Consider the following 17,322-nt stretch of genomic DNA (forward strand, 5'->3'; position numbering starts at 1 on the left):
AACCTGACGCATAATAAACCTCTTCCCTGAGAATAAGTTCCTTATTTAAATCTTAACCCCAAGGAGTGTCAGGCACAGTTCAGGCTGGGGAGTTTTTCCCTCACCAGGTGGGTAGGGGGGGAATGATTACACACGAACGGGCAGGATCAAAATGGGTAAGTACACATTTAATAGGGTAAAGCAGGCTTTGCCCTCGTTGAGTAGTTGTTATTGTACGTCCTCCACTAACCTGAACTGACCTAGCCATCTTGTTCATCTGATCTCTCGGATTGTAGTTTATCTTCACCATTACACTCTTATCTCTGCATCATAAATAATCTCTTCTGATTCCAGAAGAACTTGCCTTACTACTGCAACAAATACATCAATGGCAAATGATTCTTATTACTAAGAAGTACGTCCTAAACTTTGCCTTGCTGAATCTGTGCAACTTTTCAACTTCTTTGATGATATAACTTCAAGGACTGTCGTTTGCAATGTCCTTTTGTTTAGTGTCCTTTTTTTATTGTGGCTGAGTTTCATTTTGCACTATACTATATAGTGCAAGTTCTATGATATTCCAGAACACTATAAAGAGAATGTTTTATCAAAAAAAATATATCATACCAGCTAATCATCCCTCTTTGTTATTTCAATCATTTATATATTCTGATTCACTTCATTCAGCTATAACATAACAGACAAAGAAAGCATCTGTATGCAAATATCCGAAGAAAAGAAAGAAAAAAATATTCAAAAAAGTAAACAAGGGGTATATAAAAATGAATGGAGAGAGAAAGGATATGTGTTTACATTTGTATATCTATACGTACATACATACATACATACATACATACATACATACATACAAACACCACGCCACACTACATCCACACACACCCCTCACACTCGCCCACAAAAGAAAAAAAATAACTCCAGAAGTGTTATTTGCTTTTCTTCAACTCTTAGCTTAGGCCTAAAAAAAAATTTAAAGTCTGACCAAAACCTTGTAGCTATCAACTTTAACCAAGAGTAATTATCACTCATTATATAACAATTACCATAGCATTTCTACATTTTGATAAGGTACTCTTTGGTACTCTTTACTTATCATTCGTCTTCAAGTTAGCATTACTATTACATAAATAATGGGACAAACTGTCTAAAATAGATGCAGGATCTCCCATTCTCAAATATAAACCACAATCTGGCATTTGTCCCATAAGGAGATAAAAAAAAAAGTTATATGTAGGAAAAGGCAGCATATAATTAAGTCATTATATCTCAGAAAGTTCTATTCCCTAAAAATGACTACCTTATACCTGTTTTGCATATGTTTATTTAATTGTTTATTCAATTTATAGTTAAACTGTATTTACAATTGTTTTCTGTCAAACAGTTAGAATGGGAGCTGACTTTTCATTTCGTTATTGAAAAATAATGATAATTTCTTTCTGGTAATTTCTTTAAATTCTGAAGTATAGCATTGGTAACTAATTTTTACAACTTTTGAAGTACAGCGCAAGTAAACAATTTCTATATATTCTCAAGCACTGCATTTGTAATCATCCTACATTTCTACTAGGCTCCTTTATTCTATAAATGTAGGTTACCATTTGTTTCATTCCCTATATCTGTCTTTTCCATAAGGATGACAAGTTTCATAATATTTAAATTTTTTAATGAACAAAGAAAAATCACAATAATCATAGGTTGAAAAATAAATTTGAGAAATAACTAGACACACAATTACCATTGCTATTAATACTACTAATAATAATAATAAAAAAAAAATGAATATAAGAAATATCAAATAGTATCACAGAACAATGATTGATAACTAAAGAAAACAGATGATGGTGATAACTGTACAGAACTAAAGCTTCTACTTCTATTACAACTACTAAATCGCTACTGCAACTATCAAAGTTATACTAACCAACTAATAAAATCATAACGGTCAATGGTAATGACAATAACGAAAGTGATAACGATAATTTAAAAAATCCGTCCTACCGTACCTGAAGGCTTGGGTCACCTGCGCTTGTGTTATCGCCATCCATCACTACACTGCTTGCCGTCTCTTGCTCTGGAAACCACTGGAAATCAAGACATGAATTAGTCAATGTGAACCTAATGCTCTTCTTTTGAGCAATAATCATTCTAGCATTCAAAACTGGGCCTTTAGAAAAATAAAAAAAATGTTTTCTAGAAAGCACTTATGTATATATATGCATCGTGCCATTGAATTATGTTTTAAAAGTAACTATAAGAGAAAAGGATATGATTTACATGTCTATGACTGCAGTTCAATAGACTGCTTTATCACAAGGGAATGAGAGAATTCACATGAATCAATTTTTGCCTCCCATACTCACTGATTGCATGTCAGAGGAGCCAGACATCGCACTGCCTAGCCCATCAGAGAACATAGGCTGGGTGATCAGCGGCCCTCCACCCTGGGAGTTCAACCCTGAGCTCTCGTACTTGGGAATCAGCAAGCTCACTTCATCCTGGCAACTATTGTTCAGTGCCTCTGGTTGTCTGTTGTCCTCTGCAATAGTCGTAAAATCCAGCCCGGTGTCGCCTTGGTCTGAGTCGCTGCAGCCTGAGATTTCTATGATTTCTTCCTTGATGTGAATATCTTGTGTCTGTTCCAGAAAAAAAAAAAAGATAATTAATATTTATGTGGCAATATTAACATATTCCAGGAGTCTTAGGAAAGCAAGGAGAGAAATGGATATCTTAAAACTCTGTTGCAGAAGGGTGCCAACACAACCGACGGTTAAGTTTTGAAGCAGTGTATGGCTCTCTATGCGGGGGTTAACAGGTTGAGTTTTAAACTATGCTTGTCAAAGTACACTGGATGGTACAGGAGAGTTGTATGCCATGTATCTGTAGGATGAGATAGAGCTTTCCCATATTGGTTGAAGACACTTATTTTTTCCCCCTTTTGTGAATAAGGACCACAGGAATACCAATACATAGCACCAGCAACTGTAATCACCAAACTCACAATGTGAAAGCTCACATATGGCTGCTTAATCATAGTAAGCTCCGGCCACATGGTGATTTAAGTTACCTGCTAAAATCTGGTTAATGCTAATTGGCGCATGCAAGATAGTATTTCTTTCACTCTTTCATTAGCCAATTCAACCATTCACTTCACCATAACCTACCTAGCTATCTGGCTCACAGTACAGATCAGCCCCAGAGCTAATCATACAGGTGACAAGAGACTAACCTCAGGGTGCAGTGGTAAAGGATCCTGACCAGGGGAATTGCCTCTCATTCTCTGGCCATCAGTGACACCTGACCTGCCTAGGTTCTGTGGTTCTCCTCTTGAGCAATCCTGCGGCCACTCTGCTTCTCTCCCTCTGGTGGGCGGTAGTGGGTTTGACGATTCCTGAGTCTTCCGTTTCTTTGCACTCGGACTATTTACACGATCTGTGGTCGCCGGAGGGTTTTTGCTCCTAGCAGGTGGACTAGTTCTATTATTTCTAACTGGGGCATGACAGCCACTTCTGTCGTTACTTGATGTCTTGGCATCTGCAGGTTCATCTGATACTGCTAAGCCCTTAATTCTAAGAAGTTCTGCCACTTTAATCAGCCGTGACAGATCAGACTGTGCAACACTCACTACGCCAGCATACATGTAGTTCAAAATGGCTTCAAGCTCATCACACTGCACATCTCTTAACACTATGACTGGATGTTTACAAGGTGTGTGTTCAAACATGTCCTCAAAGTATTCACTACATGTTGATAACACTAACTTGTGAACAGGGTAAAACTTGCCATCACAAGCTACTGTGGCATCTGTGTATCTTTCCTGCAAAGGAGAGACAGATCATTATTATTATTATTAAAAAAAATAATAATAAAATAAAATAATAATAATAATTGGAATCAAAGGAAAAGAAAAATTATATTATAATGAACATACAAGATCAAACTGCAATTAACAAAGATATTAATTTAAATATTCACAAATTATTACATATTTGCTAAGCTACAATGACACATCATACAATTTTTTCTCTTTCATATAACACTGATGTTTTTAACCTGAAAGGATGGCAAAGTTCAGTGCTTCATGAGCACATATGATGGGAAAGATTATCTTATTTTTTTTTAATTTATTTTATTTTATTATTATTATCATTTTTTTTTGGGGGGGGGAGGTCACCTTTGATACACATCTGGAATATGCATAAATAGGACATTTTTTGGATAACTTTTGTCTTCTTTTGTCCCGTCTCCACACCTACCTAAGAATGGCAATAGCTGTATTTTGTCTTTTAAGAGTTTTAAGAGATCTTTGCATCCCATATTTCGTAGGATCTGAATTCAATGTGAATACCCTTACAAAAGTAAGAACAATAATAAAATAAAGTCAGTCAAACAAATTAACAACAACAGTTGTTAAAATAAAAAAATCAAATCATGCAAAGGAACCAACTTACCATCATAAAGTAAAATGAAATATCAAGCAATATGGATGACAGATAGAACAGAAACGAGAATTCTGCTTCTACAAAAATAATAATATATAAACATATATATTAGTTACTTTGTCTCTTAATGCTGCTATTGAACGACAAAATGTTGTACTGTGGTTCTTCCATGATAATGAGAGCATCCCATCCATCATCTTGATTCATGTGCTGCATCTGCCAAAGAAAAGAAAAGCAGATTAATATCCCACAATGGTTATTTTCATAATTTTGAAATTAACCCTCTCTGGACAGGTGGTACAGTACTGTACCGCTCATTCAAAAGTGCCATCCGCGGCAGTATTGTGCCTGCCATTTTTGATTTAGCAAATCATGCCATCCACTGCCAATGGGTTAACATCCCTCGATGGTTATTTTCATAATTTCGAAATTAATACATTACCACAAAGACTTAGGCATAGATTATTTCAGAGTTTGTGAACTATCAACAGGAGCTCCACCAATATAATTAAATATTTGAACATAAGGAAACTATTCAAGTGTTTCCTAGTTACTTCTTTGTGAGAATTTACATATCCAGCACTCAAAAATAACTGCAACACAACTCACTGTCTTCATAAATTACATGCTGGCTCTTTAAATATAAAGAGCTAATATCCTGACACTGTATTTGGGTTAGCTATATAACTAATTACATGTCATAATTCAACTGAACTGATCATTTCCGAGGAGTTTTTTAACATTTGTCATAGATCAGGAAAAAAGTTTTGAAACTGTGTTGAACTATATGATATTTTTAGTTATTGTAGCAAATGCATATCTTGGACAATGTGCTTCTATGAATCATTTAATGAAAACCAAGAATCTATACTGTTTGCTAAACAGCAGCTACATTTAAATTACTTGACTTAAAATCAGTGCCATCCACAAGCACATATACTCCAAACAAACTAAAGTAAACAGGTCTGAGAGTAAGAAAAAATCTAGTATTTCATTTTTGTAGTTTCACTGTTAGCCACTGCCCTATTAATGGCCTTTTTATAACTTTGGATACTTTTAGGTATTAAAAGGTTAGTAATGTACTGGTATATACTTTGTAAATGATAATGAAAAAGTTTGTAGTGAAAAAATGGATCAATTGATATTCTAACTATCTTTTTTTTAAAGATGCACTGTGATTAATGAGAGGAACTTTTAATTGACTGTCACAAGCAATATATCCCAGTCACCTTAAATATCATGGAATTTGATTATACAACTTCTTGTTTTAGCCTCTCAGATGTATTTGTGGGACTTCCTGTCTACCAAAATACATGCAGAGTTATTCTTAACAACTGAAGTTATAACATTCAAGAAAAATGACATTCTTAGTACTGGCATCTTTTGTTCTTTAAACATATTCCAAGTTCATGAACTTCAATGCCCACTTCTGCAAATTAAGGACTGTACGAAATTATACGTGGATGTCATATACGTTTTCTCTCATCTAAATAACATTTCCGTCGTAGATAATGCAAATACCTTGTTTCTTTGGCTTCTACCTTCATTTCCCAAGTACCTACGTTTAATTAAACATTCTGTAATTTCTACCCCACACCAACCACCACACGACTACAAATCACAACCATTTTCACAAGCAAAATGAACAACCAAGTGCTGACACCATAATCATTATTTTTTCTCTCTCTCCAGGACAGTCTCGTAGACGCTAAATCAAATTACGTATTCCTCCTCCTCCTCCTCTTGTCACTTTCCTTACGCACTCACCAGTTCTCTGTCTCTCTCTCTCTCTCAGCTCTCCACGTCACACCATCACCTGAAGGGTTTCTTCTCCAAAAACTAAAGGTTTTGTTGTTGTGTTGTCTGTGTTTGCTTTAGCTGAGTGTATGGAACCGCAAGTGATCGCCTCGGATGCAAGAATTGTTTTGTTTACATGATTGCGATGGAGGGGTAACGAGGGTATTTTTGTTATTGTGTTCATTTGTTTTGGTTTCGTGGCTTTGCTCTGTTGATGTTTGATTTAATCTTATTTTAAGTGTAGTTCGGTTAATGTTTATTACTTTTTCTTTCATATTTATGATCACAATTTCCATTATTATTTTCGGTTGTATTTATATATTATTTTTTTATCATAAGTTTCATCTATCTTGCTTTACTGTAATTTCATTAATCTTTTACTCAATTCAGTTTATAGTTTCATTTAACCTACTGACATTTCACTATCACTTACATACGACCGTTTTACTTTATATTACTAAATTCTTTATAAACATAATCAAATAAATTTCTTATATGTAATCATAGTACTTAAGAATAATAAAAATAACAATAATAACATCAACGATAATGAAAGTAATAACAATATCAACAATAATAATTACGATAATGATAGCATTGCTACTATTACCAATACCAGCCCTCAAAGCAACTTACGATATCGTAAACCCGCGTAGTAGAGGCCGCGCATATCGTAAGTCGAAGCGTGAGCTCAGCAGAGTGTCATATTCATTACACTTTAACCTCTCTCGCGTGACATCGCTCTAATACCGGCGTGAATCTGGAAATAAGTCATGTTAGTTCCGACCTGTGCAAGTGAGATATGTATAGATATTGTTTTATTGGCCGTGCCAGGCATATTATCATGCGTCATATCAATTTATATTGTATTCATTCTCCCCAGCGACTTAATGAAAGATGACAAGCAATAATAGGACAACGTACAATGCGCTCGTATTTTACCCTTTGGAGTTAGCGACAGTACATATTGTATAATCGATGCAGCTTTGAGAAAGGAGAGAAAAGAGAAATTATCTTCATATGAAATAAATACTTATTAGGATATTACAGATTTATCAGATGCTATTTTGAAGGAGTATGAGAATGTATGTATGAGAAAGATAGAGAGAGCAGATTTGAATATATACATATATATACATACATATATATATATATATATACATATATATATATATTTATATATATATATATGTGTGTGTGTGTGTGTATAACATTTATCCAACTATCTATCTATCTTTAATCGTCTCTCTCTCTCCCTCTTTCTCTCGAGAGAGAGAGAGAGAGAGAAAGTTTTGAGTATCAGGCAGAACGGCATGATGATGATGTGATGATATAATGATAAGGATAATAATGAAAATAATAATGATAATGACGATATCAATAACAATTGTTATTATAGTCTATAATATTACTATTACTATAATAATCGTAATGTAAATAGTAATTGTAACGATAACAATGATGACAATGATTGTGATGAAACAGGACTGGCACTAGGACATGCGGAGCCCAATTGGGAACAATTGGGCCCAGCAGGTTCCCAACCAACCTGCCCCAAACCCCATAGAATCATAGAAATATAAAACAAATAAATAAACAAATAAATAAATAGACAAAGACGTCTACTGTACTCTTTATATCTCTATAGTAGAATGGAAAGCAATCTAAATGTGCGCTAACAAAATGCATGCGAGATAATAGATTTCGCCATAACGGCCCAGTTGGGAGCAATTAGTCCAATTGGGTTGTGTCTGACCCGATGATAATGTCGTAATTGTAATAATAGTCAGATGATTATGATAATAATGAAAGTGATGATAAGAATTACAATTTGGGATCTACGTTCTTACCAGACAAAGATGATAGAGGAATAATTATTATGATGATGATGAGAACGAAGTGATAATGTTATAATAGTAGGGATACTAAAATCATAAAATTTTTGATAATTATAAGATAATAAAAATCATGATAATAATGATAACTATGACAACAACAATGGTAATGATGGTAATAATGACACTGAAAATGATAATGAGGATACCTATAATAATGATAGTGAAAATAATGATAAAGAAAATAATAATGAAATTACTGATAATAAAAATGAGAATGAAAATAATAATAATACTGATGATAACAAATTATAAGAATAATAATAATAATAATAATAATAATAATAATAATAATAATAATAATAATAATAATAATAATAATAATAATAATAATAATAATAATAATAATAATAATAATAATAATAATAATAATAATAATAATAATAATAATAATAATAATAATAATAATAATAATAATAATAATAATAATAATAATAATAATGAAAATAATAATAATAATAATAATAATAATAATAATAATAATAATAATAATAATAATGAAAATAATAATAATAATAATAATAATAATAATAATAATAATAATAATAATAATAATAATAATAATAATAATAATAATAATAATAATAATAATAATAATAATAATAATAATAATAATAATAATAATAATAATAATAATAATAATAATGAAAATAATAATAATAATAATAATAATAATAATAATAATAATAATAATAATAATAATAATAATAATAATAATAATAATAATAATAATAATAATAATAATAATAATAATAATAATAATAATAATAATAATAATAATAATAATAATAATAATAATAATAATAATAATAATAATAATAATAATAATAATAATAATAATAATAATAATAATGAAAATAATAATAATAATAATAATAATAATAATAATAATAATAATAATAATAATAATAATAATAATAATAATAATAATAATAATAATAATAATAATAATAATAATAATAATAATAATAATAATAATAATAATAACAATAATAATAATAATAATAATAATAATAATAATAATAATAATAATAATAATAATAATAATAATAATAATAATAATAATAATAATAATAATAATAATAATAATAATAATAATAATAATAATAATAATAATAATAATAATAATAATAATAATAATAATAATAATAATAATAATAATAATAATAATGAAAATAATAATAATAATGAAAATAATAATAATAATAATAATAATAATAATAATAATAATAATAATAATAATAATAATAATGAAAATAATAATAATAATAATAATAATAATAATAATAATAATAATAATAATAATAATAATAATAATAATAATAATAATAATAATAATGAAAATAATAATAATAATAATAATAATAATAATAATAATAATAATAATAATAATAATAATAATAATAATAATAATAATAATAATAATAATAATAATAATAATAATAATAATAATGAAAATAATAATAATAATAATAATAATAATAATAATAATAATAATAATAATAATAATAATAATAATAATAATAATAATAATAATAATAATAATAATAATAATAATAATAATGAAAATAATAATAATAATAATAATAATAATAATAATAATAATAATAATAATAATAATAATAATAAAATAAAAAAAAAAAAAAAAAATAAATAAAAAAATAAAATAATAATAATAATAATAATAATAATAATAATGAAAATACCAGCAAATCCAATAATGATGATTTAATTCAGCCAAATAGATTCCAAATGAAATGGCAAGAGAAACAGCAGATGAAATAAAAACATGAAGGATAAGGTGATAAGATCTGTTGATGATGATTATGGCACTATAATCACAGCCACAATCAGGCAAAATCAAACACGTTTCCTGCACTATAGACCCTGTCCTATAATGTATATTCGCACCATACCTGATGGATACAAGGCAAGTTCCTTAACTACCGGCTAAGGAAGTTTAGCATCACAAATTTAAGTGACAAGACCAAAAACGCACTTAAACTGCACAAACAGTTTAGGAAATTGATGTTTTGGTGTTTCTCAAAATCTTTAATTAAGGATCTCAAAATGTACTTCGCCTGTGACATCAAGTTAGTGTGATCGCTTGCCTTTGAGAAAAAAAACTGAACATCGTAATGCGTGACAGTATGATAGAACATCGACTTTCTTTGCGTGACAGTATGATAGAATATCGACTTTCTTTCCTTGTTCTAATACACACGCATGCATTAGTTTGTAGAAATAGATCCACTTTTTCAAAATTCTGATTACGGCTACTGATAATAATATAGATATTATGTTAATGATGATAATGATAGGAATTGCAATGATGATAAGGATGGTATTGATTATTGTAATCATGAATATAATGAAAGGAAATTAAGATGGCAATATATTGGTAATGATGATAATGATAATAACTATGGTAATATTAATAATGATTATCACAAAACTAAAAGGTTTTAGTATTAATAATGAGTAAAACAACAATAATGAGGAAAAAGATCATGATCATTAAAGTATTAGTATATATTATAATTATAATGATTATAATGTTGATGCAGACATTGATATAATCAATTATCCTTATCCAGTTATCTATCTCAGGAAATACAAAATAAAGAGAAAATATCGAAAATAAAAGAAAAAAACGAATTCACAGCAAACGTAGAAGTTGGCAGTTAACACGGTGGTAATCCGTCTTCACGTCAACAGACACATTAACCCGTCATTTTGGACTATATTCCTAAACGAACTAATTAGCAATGACGAGTGTTTATGTGCATTAAGAGTTGTTATTTATGAGAATTACGAGTTCCCATTTCCTCCCACGCTCTATAACGAAGTCACGTGACAAAAGACGAGCGCCATTTTCTTTGGCGGGAAAAAAAAGAAAAGACCCAGTTCAGAATAATACAAATTCATGAACCTGCTTTACATTCTTAAAAATCTTATTGTTGGTTTGTTTAGGTCGGTTTGCAGCTGCACTTCATGTCACTCTCATGCCCTTTGCATCGCTCTGACTTCGATCGATGGACATTAATAAACCACCGAGCAGATGGAACGTTATTGAATGTCAACATAAGCGAGTGAGGATTTAGTTCAGGCCGCCTCGTGGGGATACAGTCGAACGATGTTGGTTCAGGTTTATATACACAAGTTGGGTTGATTAATGAGTTCGACTGTGATTATTTCCTCTCGAACTGCAAACCATACATAATATAACTTTGTGTATATATAGAGGAGATCACCTACCTCATATTGAGCGTATTTATCACTTATCAAGAAAGCCATCTTATAGGACTACTTGTGATAAACTTTATGCATGAACCGACGTAGCTTTGGGCTTGCTCTTAGGTCTTTCCTTTGTCAATGTTATAATAATGATTATGATAATGATACTGCCACGAAGAAAGAGTGGATATGTGGATCATACATTTCTCTTTATTTACATCTCTCAGGTTTAGCGTTTTGTTTGCTCCTTGTACAGAGTTCACGTGTGTGAAGTTCAACATAATTAAAGATCCTAATTTTATCGGAAATTCACTGTTACTATTTTGACTTAGAATTACTTCAGTTTCTCCCCCAAGGTATTCAAAATGATTAGCACTTCACTACTGATTAATAGACCTTACAATAATTTACTTAAGTTTCCATTGGAAGGTCAATTTATACATGATTAATTCATGGAAAATTCAAAACCCAGCAAAATATTCTAAAGAAAGCTAAGGACATTCATGTTTGAGAAACATAACCTCACTATTAATATATGCCAGTTGAAGAAAACACAAACTATAACCACGGTACCCTAGTTCGGACACATGATTTCAAACACAGTGAAAGAACTCTTAAATATTTATATAAGGAAACATATACCCCGAACGAATTTTAGAGATTCAATTTTTCAAGATAGATGCCAAGTCACGTTCTCTTCTAAATTAAACATAACCTTTGCTATTTGCCCGAAGATCAAGTTATGTTTGCCAGTGTCCATTGTTCGACGCATAGCTCTCGAAATGTGGACGAAACATTCTGAACAAAGCCGTATCTCTGAACTAGTGGGAAAACTCAGGTGTTCAGCAAAGTTCACAATTGCACCTGTTGACATAGATCACCACCTACCCACTATCTACCTACTCGTATACGATTATTACTTTCTCACATTTTTCTACCTCATATTCAATCTCATTTTCTTGGAATAGTTCATCTCGGGGAGGAGGCTTGACTTAATTAACCTAACAATTGTTATCATTTTACATATTCGATGGTTTGTACGAACTGATGGTAATTTAAGGAAGATTTTGTATATATAGGCTTCCGGCGGTCATGTTACGACGTGTTTCTTATGTAGTTTTAGAAATGGCTTTGTTTTATTAATACGTTTTAGTGTGGCTTTCTTATTCCCTAATTTCTTCCACGATCATAAATTGCCAAGTTTTACAACTATCTAATTATATATATATGTATGTATGTATATATATATATATATATACATATATATACATATATATGTATGTATATGTATATATATATATATATATGTGTGTGTGTGTGTGTGTACGCGCGCGCGCGCGCGTGTGTGTGTGTATATATGTATATATATGCATATACATATATTTGTACATGTATGTAACATATATCTGTCCATCTCTCTTTCTCTTTCTCTCTCTCTGTACATTTTTTTTTTTTTTAATAGCGTACTAGAATTTTAAAAATTATTAAGAGAGAACCTCATCTTTTTCTGTTAAGATTTAGTATAACATCTATTCTTATTTTCCCAATGTCACGCACAACACGTTTTGCACGATTCTGATATTTCAACTCTGAGGTACACTTAAGTGGACAAAACCAGTATCTCTGATTTGAGTGTCTAATTACCAGTCCATTTTTCACTTGGTAGCTCGACTCTGTGTCAATGGCTAGAATGTGTTCTTTCAGTAGCAAACCTTTCTAACTGGCATAGAATACTGGTGTTCTTGTACGCGAGTCTAAGAAATGTGTTTGGTTTTAAGGGTATCAGGAAGAACATATACTGTTGTTTTTATTGTTATCATTATCATTATTATTGTAATTATAATCGTTGTCATTGTTATTATCATTATTATTATCATTATTATCCTTATGATCATTATCATTATTTTCATTACCCTTATCATCATCATCATCATAATTATTAATGTTATCATCATCATCACCATCATCATTGTTATCATCACTCTCATCATCATTGTTTACCTAACCAAATAAGGAAATAGACACCCACAGTATCTCCTTCCACCCAACACTAACAATAATGAAACAGGACGAAACAAAAGAGAAATTACAGAGAAAATTACAGATAAATTGATCCATCCATGGGGAACTAATTAATGAGTGAAATAGGCCTAGCAGTGTTCCCGTTTATATAAGCAGTAGTAGTAGTAGTAGTAGAACCAGAAAATAAGTAGGTAAGTGTAATCTTAATAAGTATATGATCTGTATAAGGGAGTCAATGCATATGTATAAGTAATAAGTATAGGTAAATAGTAAGTACAAATAAGTAAATGGCATCTATAAGAATAAATGGGTAAATAGAAAGTGTAAAGATAGATAAGTAAATAGTAAATAACAATAAAGATGAATTGATGATAAGAAAAATAAGAAGGTAAAGATCCATTGAAGAAAAAAAAATCAATTTCATATTTCCAGGTTACACTAATTTCAAAAGACTGGAAGGGTAACGGGAAATAATTATTGATAAATACTGCTCAAACTTATAAAACAAGAACGCATTATTCTTAGAATGAACTGCCTTCCCAGTGACAGGAGAAAAAAATTACACAGAACTTCGAAAAAAATAAAACTTCTCAACATTCCAGTGAAATTCTTACATGTAGCGTATTTTTTTTTTCTCTCTCTCTCGTAATTTTACTAAGTCTGAAGAACCTACTAGTCATTCTGCATGCCTAGTGAGAAGAATGGAATGCAGGCAAGATATAAAAGGTTTGATCTTGCTTGTAAAATACCACACGCAAGACACAACACGAGCGCTTGGTTCCGCTAAGGGAATAGCGCTAGGTCCAATCTGCTTGTTTAGCGAAAAAGCGACTAATGAGAGGACGGCGGTTAGCGCTGATTACCGTTTTAGGAGAAAAGCTGAAACGACTTATTTTCTTCATCTTGTTTCTTCTTACTCTGTCGTTCTATTTCTTACGCTCTCTCTCTCTCTCTCTCTCTCTCTCTCTCTCTCTCTCTCTCTCTCTCTCTGTTATCTCTCTCCCTCTCTCTCTCTCTGTCTCTCCTTTGCTCACTCTGTTATCTCTCTCTCTCTCTCTCTCTCTCTCTCCCTCTCTCTCTCTCTCTCTCTCTCTCTCTCTCTCTCTCTCTCCTCTCTCTCTCTCTCTCTCTCTCTCTCTCTCTCTCTCTCTCTCTCTCTCTCTCTCTCTCTCTCCTTCTCTCACTCTGTCTGTTATCTCTCTCTCTGTCTGTTATCTCTCCCCCCCTCTCTCTCTCCTTCTCTCACTCTGTCTGTTATCTCTCTCTCTCTCTCTCTCTCTTTCTCTCACTCTGTTATCTCTCTCTCTCCCTCTCTCTTCTTCTCTCACTCTGTCTGTTATCTCTCCCCCCCTCTCTCTCTCCTTCTCTCACTCTGTCTGTTATCTCTCTCTCTCTCTCTCTCTCTCTCTCTTTCTCTCACTCTGTTATCCCTCTCTCTCTCTTCTTCTCTCACTCTGTCTGTTATCTCTCCCTCTGTCTGTTATCTCTCTCTCTCTCTCTCCTCTCTCTCTCTTTCTCTCACTCTGTCTGTTATTTCTCTCTCTCTCTCTCTCCTTCTCTCACCCTATCTGTTATCTCTCTCTCTCTCTCTCTCTCCTTCTCTCACCCTATCTGTTATCTCTCTCTCCTCTCTCTCTCTCTCTCTCTCTCTCTCTCTCTCTCTCTCTCTCTCTCTCTCTCTCTCTCTCTCTCTCTTTCTCTCTCTCTCTCTTTCTCTCACTCTGTCTGTTATCTCTCTCTCTGTCTGTTATCTCTCTCTCTCTCTCTCTCTCTCTCTCTCTCTCTCTCTCTCCTTCTCTCACTCTGTCTGTTATCTCTCCCCCTCTCTCTCTCTTTCCTTCTCTCACCCTATCTGTTATCTCTCTCTCTCTCTCTCCTCTCTCTCTCTTTCTCTCGCTCTGTCTGTTATTTCTCTCTCTCTCTCTCTCTCTCTCTCTCTCTGTTGTTTTCACGTTCTCTCTCTTTCGCTCTGACTCTCTCGTTCTCCCCCCATCTTCTCTCTCTTTCTCCCCTTCCTCCCTCTCCCCGCTCCCTCCCTCCCTTACCCCTTCCCTCTCTCTCTCTTTCTCCCTCCTCCCGTCCCTTCCTCTTCTCTCTGGGTCATCCTCTCTCCTTTATTTACTCGTTGTCAAAAGTCACGCAGGATCTTCCCCTCTCAGCGATATTTCTCTTCATATGAATCATGTCTTTCCACTTTTCTCACCAAAGTTTCCTTGTTGTGAGGTCATGGCCAGTGCATGACTCATCCTTTATATTGCGAAAAATCTTTCACCAGAGTATTAGCAATATGTTGCATTTTTTTTTTTTTTTGCAACTGTGGTAACTATGTATCTTTTACATTTTCGTTTATTTGTTTTCTTTTCAACAATACTAAAGTAATATATGTTTTTTTTCCCTTCCTTTTTTCCAGTTTATTCTTTTCAACAATACTAGTAATATATGTTTCTGCCTTCCTTTTTTCACGTTTATTCTTTTCGTGACATTTAACATTAACACATTTTCTCAATCCCCATAACATACGTATTTCTCGTAAGACAATACACGCAATCATTCAGCATTAAGAACCAGAGGACGACAAGCATTACTCCAAGCATGTTATGTGCTTGCTTGTAAGTCGAAAATTGATTTGCAATTTGTATGTTTTCCCTTTTACTCAACATAGGCATTTTAACAGTGCGCTGAGGAGACAGTCGACTTGTTCTAGCATTGCAAGTCTTTATGTCAATATTCATGGGGATTCTTTGCGAGCTGGGGATGGAATTTAATGGGTGATTTGCAACTTTGATGGGGGAGGGGGGGAGGGTGAATTGGGGGAGGAAAGGGGTATGGGTTGGGGCTTTGTGGGATGAGGGGGTAGGGAGTGGGGGAAGGTATGGGCATTGGGGAAAGGGGAGGAGACACCTTGAGAATAGGAGAGGGGGGCGAATAGGAATAGGGAAAGGGGAGAAGACGGTGTGAAAATAGGGTGGGGAGGAGCGGGGAAGGAATGTGAGGGGGGGCGGGGGTTTGAAGAAGGTGTGAGGATAGCATGAAAGATAGAAAAAGAAAAGATGTAAAGAAAGAGAGAAGGAGAGAAGAAGGTTGGGGTAAGGATATTGGAGGAGAGGAAAGGATAATGGAGGAGGTGGGGAAAGAAAGATAGGAAGGGAAGAGGAGCAGGTGGGCAGAAGAGAGGGGGCGGAGGGAGGGGAGGAGGGTTAGAGAGCGAAAGTGGGGAGAATAGAGGGGAAGAGGGAGGAAAATGTTGGAAAAAGAGGGCAGAGCGAGAGGAAAAAAGAGGTAAGGAAAGAAAGGGAAAAGAAAGGGAGAGAAGTGGGGGAAGGGGAGGCCAAAAAGATGGAGGAAGGGAAAGAGAAGGAGGGAAGGAGAAGGGGGAGAGATGTAGGGGAAGAGAGAAGGTTTAAAGCTAAAGAAGTAGGAGAAGGTAAGGAGGAAAAAGAAAGTATAAGACGAAAACAGAAGAGAGGGAGAGAGAAGAGAGCGAGGAGACGAAAGAGAGAGCGAGAGCGGGAGAGAGAAGGGAGGTGGAAAGGACGAGAAACGAGTAGTCAGGGATTAAAGAAGAGGAGAAGGAGAGAAGAGAGCGGGAAGACGAAAGAGAAAGCGAGAGAGAGAGAGAGAGAGAGAGAGAAGGGAGGTGGGAAGGACGAGAAACGAGTAGTCAGCGATTAAAGAAGAGGAGATGGAGAGAAGAGAGCAAAGTGAGCGGGAAGACGAAAGAGAAAGCGAGAGAGAGAGAGAGAGAGAGTAGAGAGAGAAGGGAGGTGGGAGAGACGAGAAACAAATTGCCAGGGATTAAAGAAGAGGAGAAAGAGAAAAGAGAGAGAGAAGGGAGGTGGGAGAGACGAGAAACAAATTGCCAGGGATTAAAGAAGAGGAGAAAGAGAGAAGAGAGCAGGAAGACGAAAGAGAAAGCGAGAGAGAGAAAGAGAGTA

The 17,322-nt window shown here is 33.3% G+C and overlaps 1 protein-coding gene across 4 annotated transcripts in view; it reads right to left on the minus strand.

The window, feature by feature from the left end:
• LOC122246250 (uncharacterized) overlaps window positions 1–6,384 on the minus strand; it is a 12,417-nt gene extending 6,033 nt beyond the window's left edge. The window contains exons 1-5 of one of the 4 annotated variants that reach the window (XM_043004704.2): window positions 6,204–6,384; window positions 4,553–4,652; window positions 3,224–3,811; window positions 2,358–2,630; window positions 2,001–2,078 (exon numbers count right to left, since the gene is read on the minus strand). In XM_043004704.2, coding sequence (XP_042860638.2) covers window positions 2,001–2,078; window positions 2,358–2,630; window positions 3,224–3,811; window positions 4,553–4,633 — 1,020 coding nt within the window. In that variant the 5' untranslated portion in view covers window positions 4,634–4,652; window positions 6,204–6,384. Of the gene's footprint in view, window positions 1–2,000; window positions 2,079–2,357; window positions 2,631–3,223; window positions 3,812–4,445; window positions 4,653–6,099; window positions 6,124–6,203 lie in introns of those variants that run through there. The other 3 variants (XM_043004703.2, XM_043004701.2, XM_043004702.2) reach the window with 3 other exon arrangements.
• Window positions 6,385–17,322: the final 10,938 nt, after the last annotated feature.

The sequence above is a fragment of the Penaeus japonicus genome, unplaced genomic scaffold, assembly GCF_977035675.1.
Source record: "Penaeus japonicus unplaced genomic scaffold, GWHDUDI00000001_assembly GWHDUDI00000031, whole genome shotgun sequence".
NCBI classification, from domain to species: domain Eukaryota; kingdom Metazoa; phylum Arthropoda; class Malacostraca; order Decapoda; family Penaeidae; genus Penaeus; species Penaeus japonicus.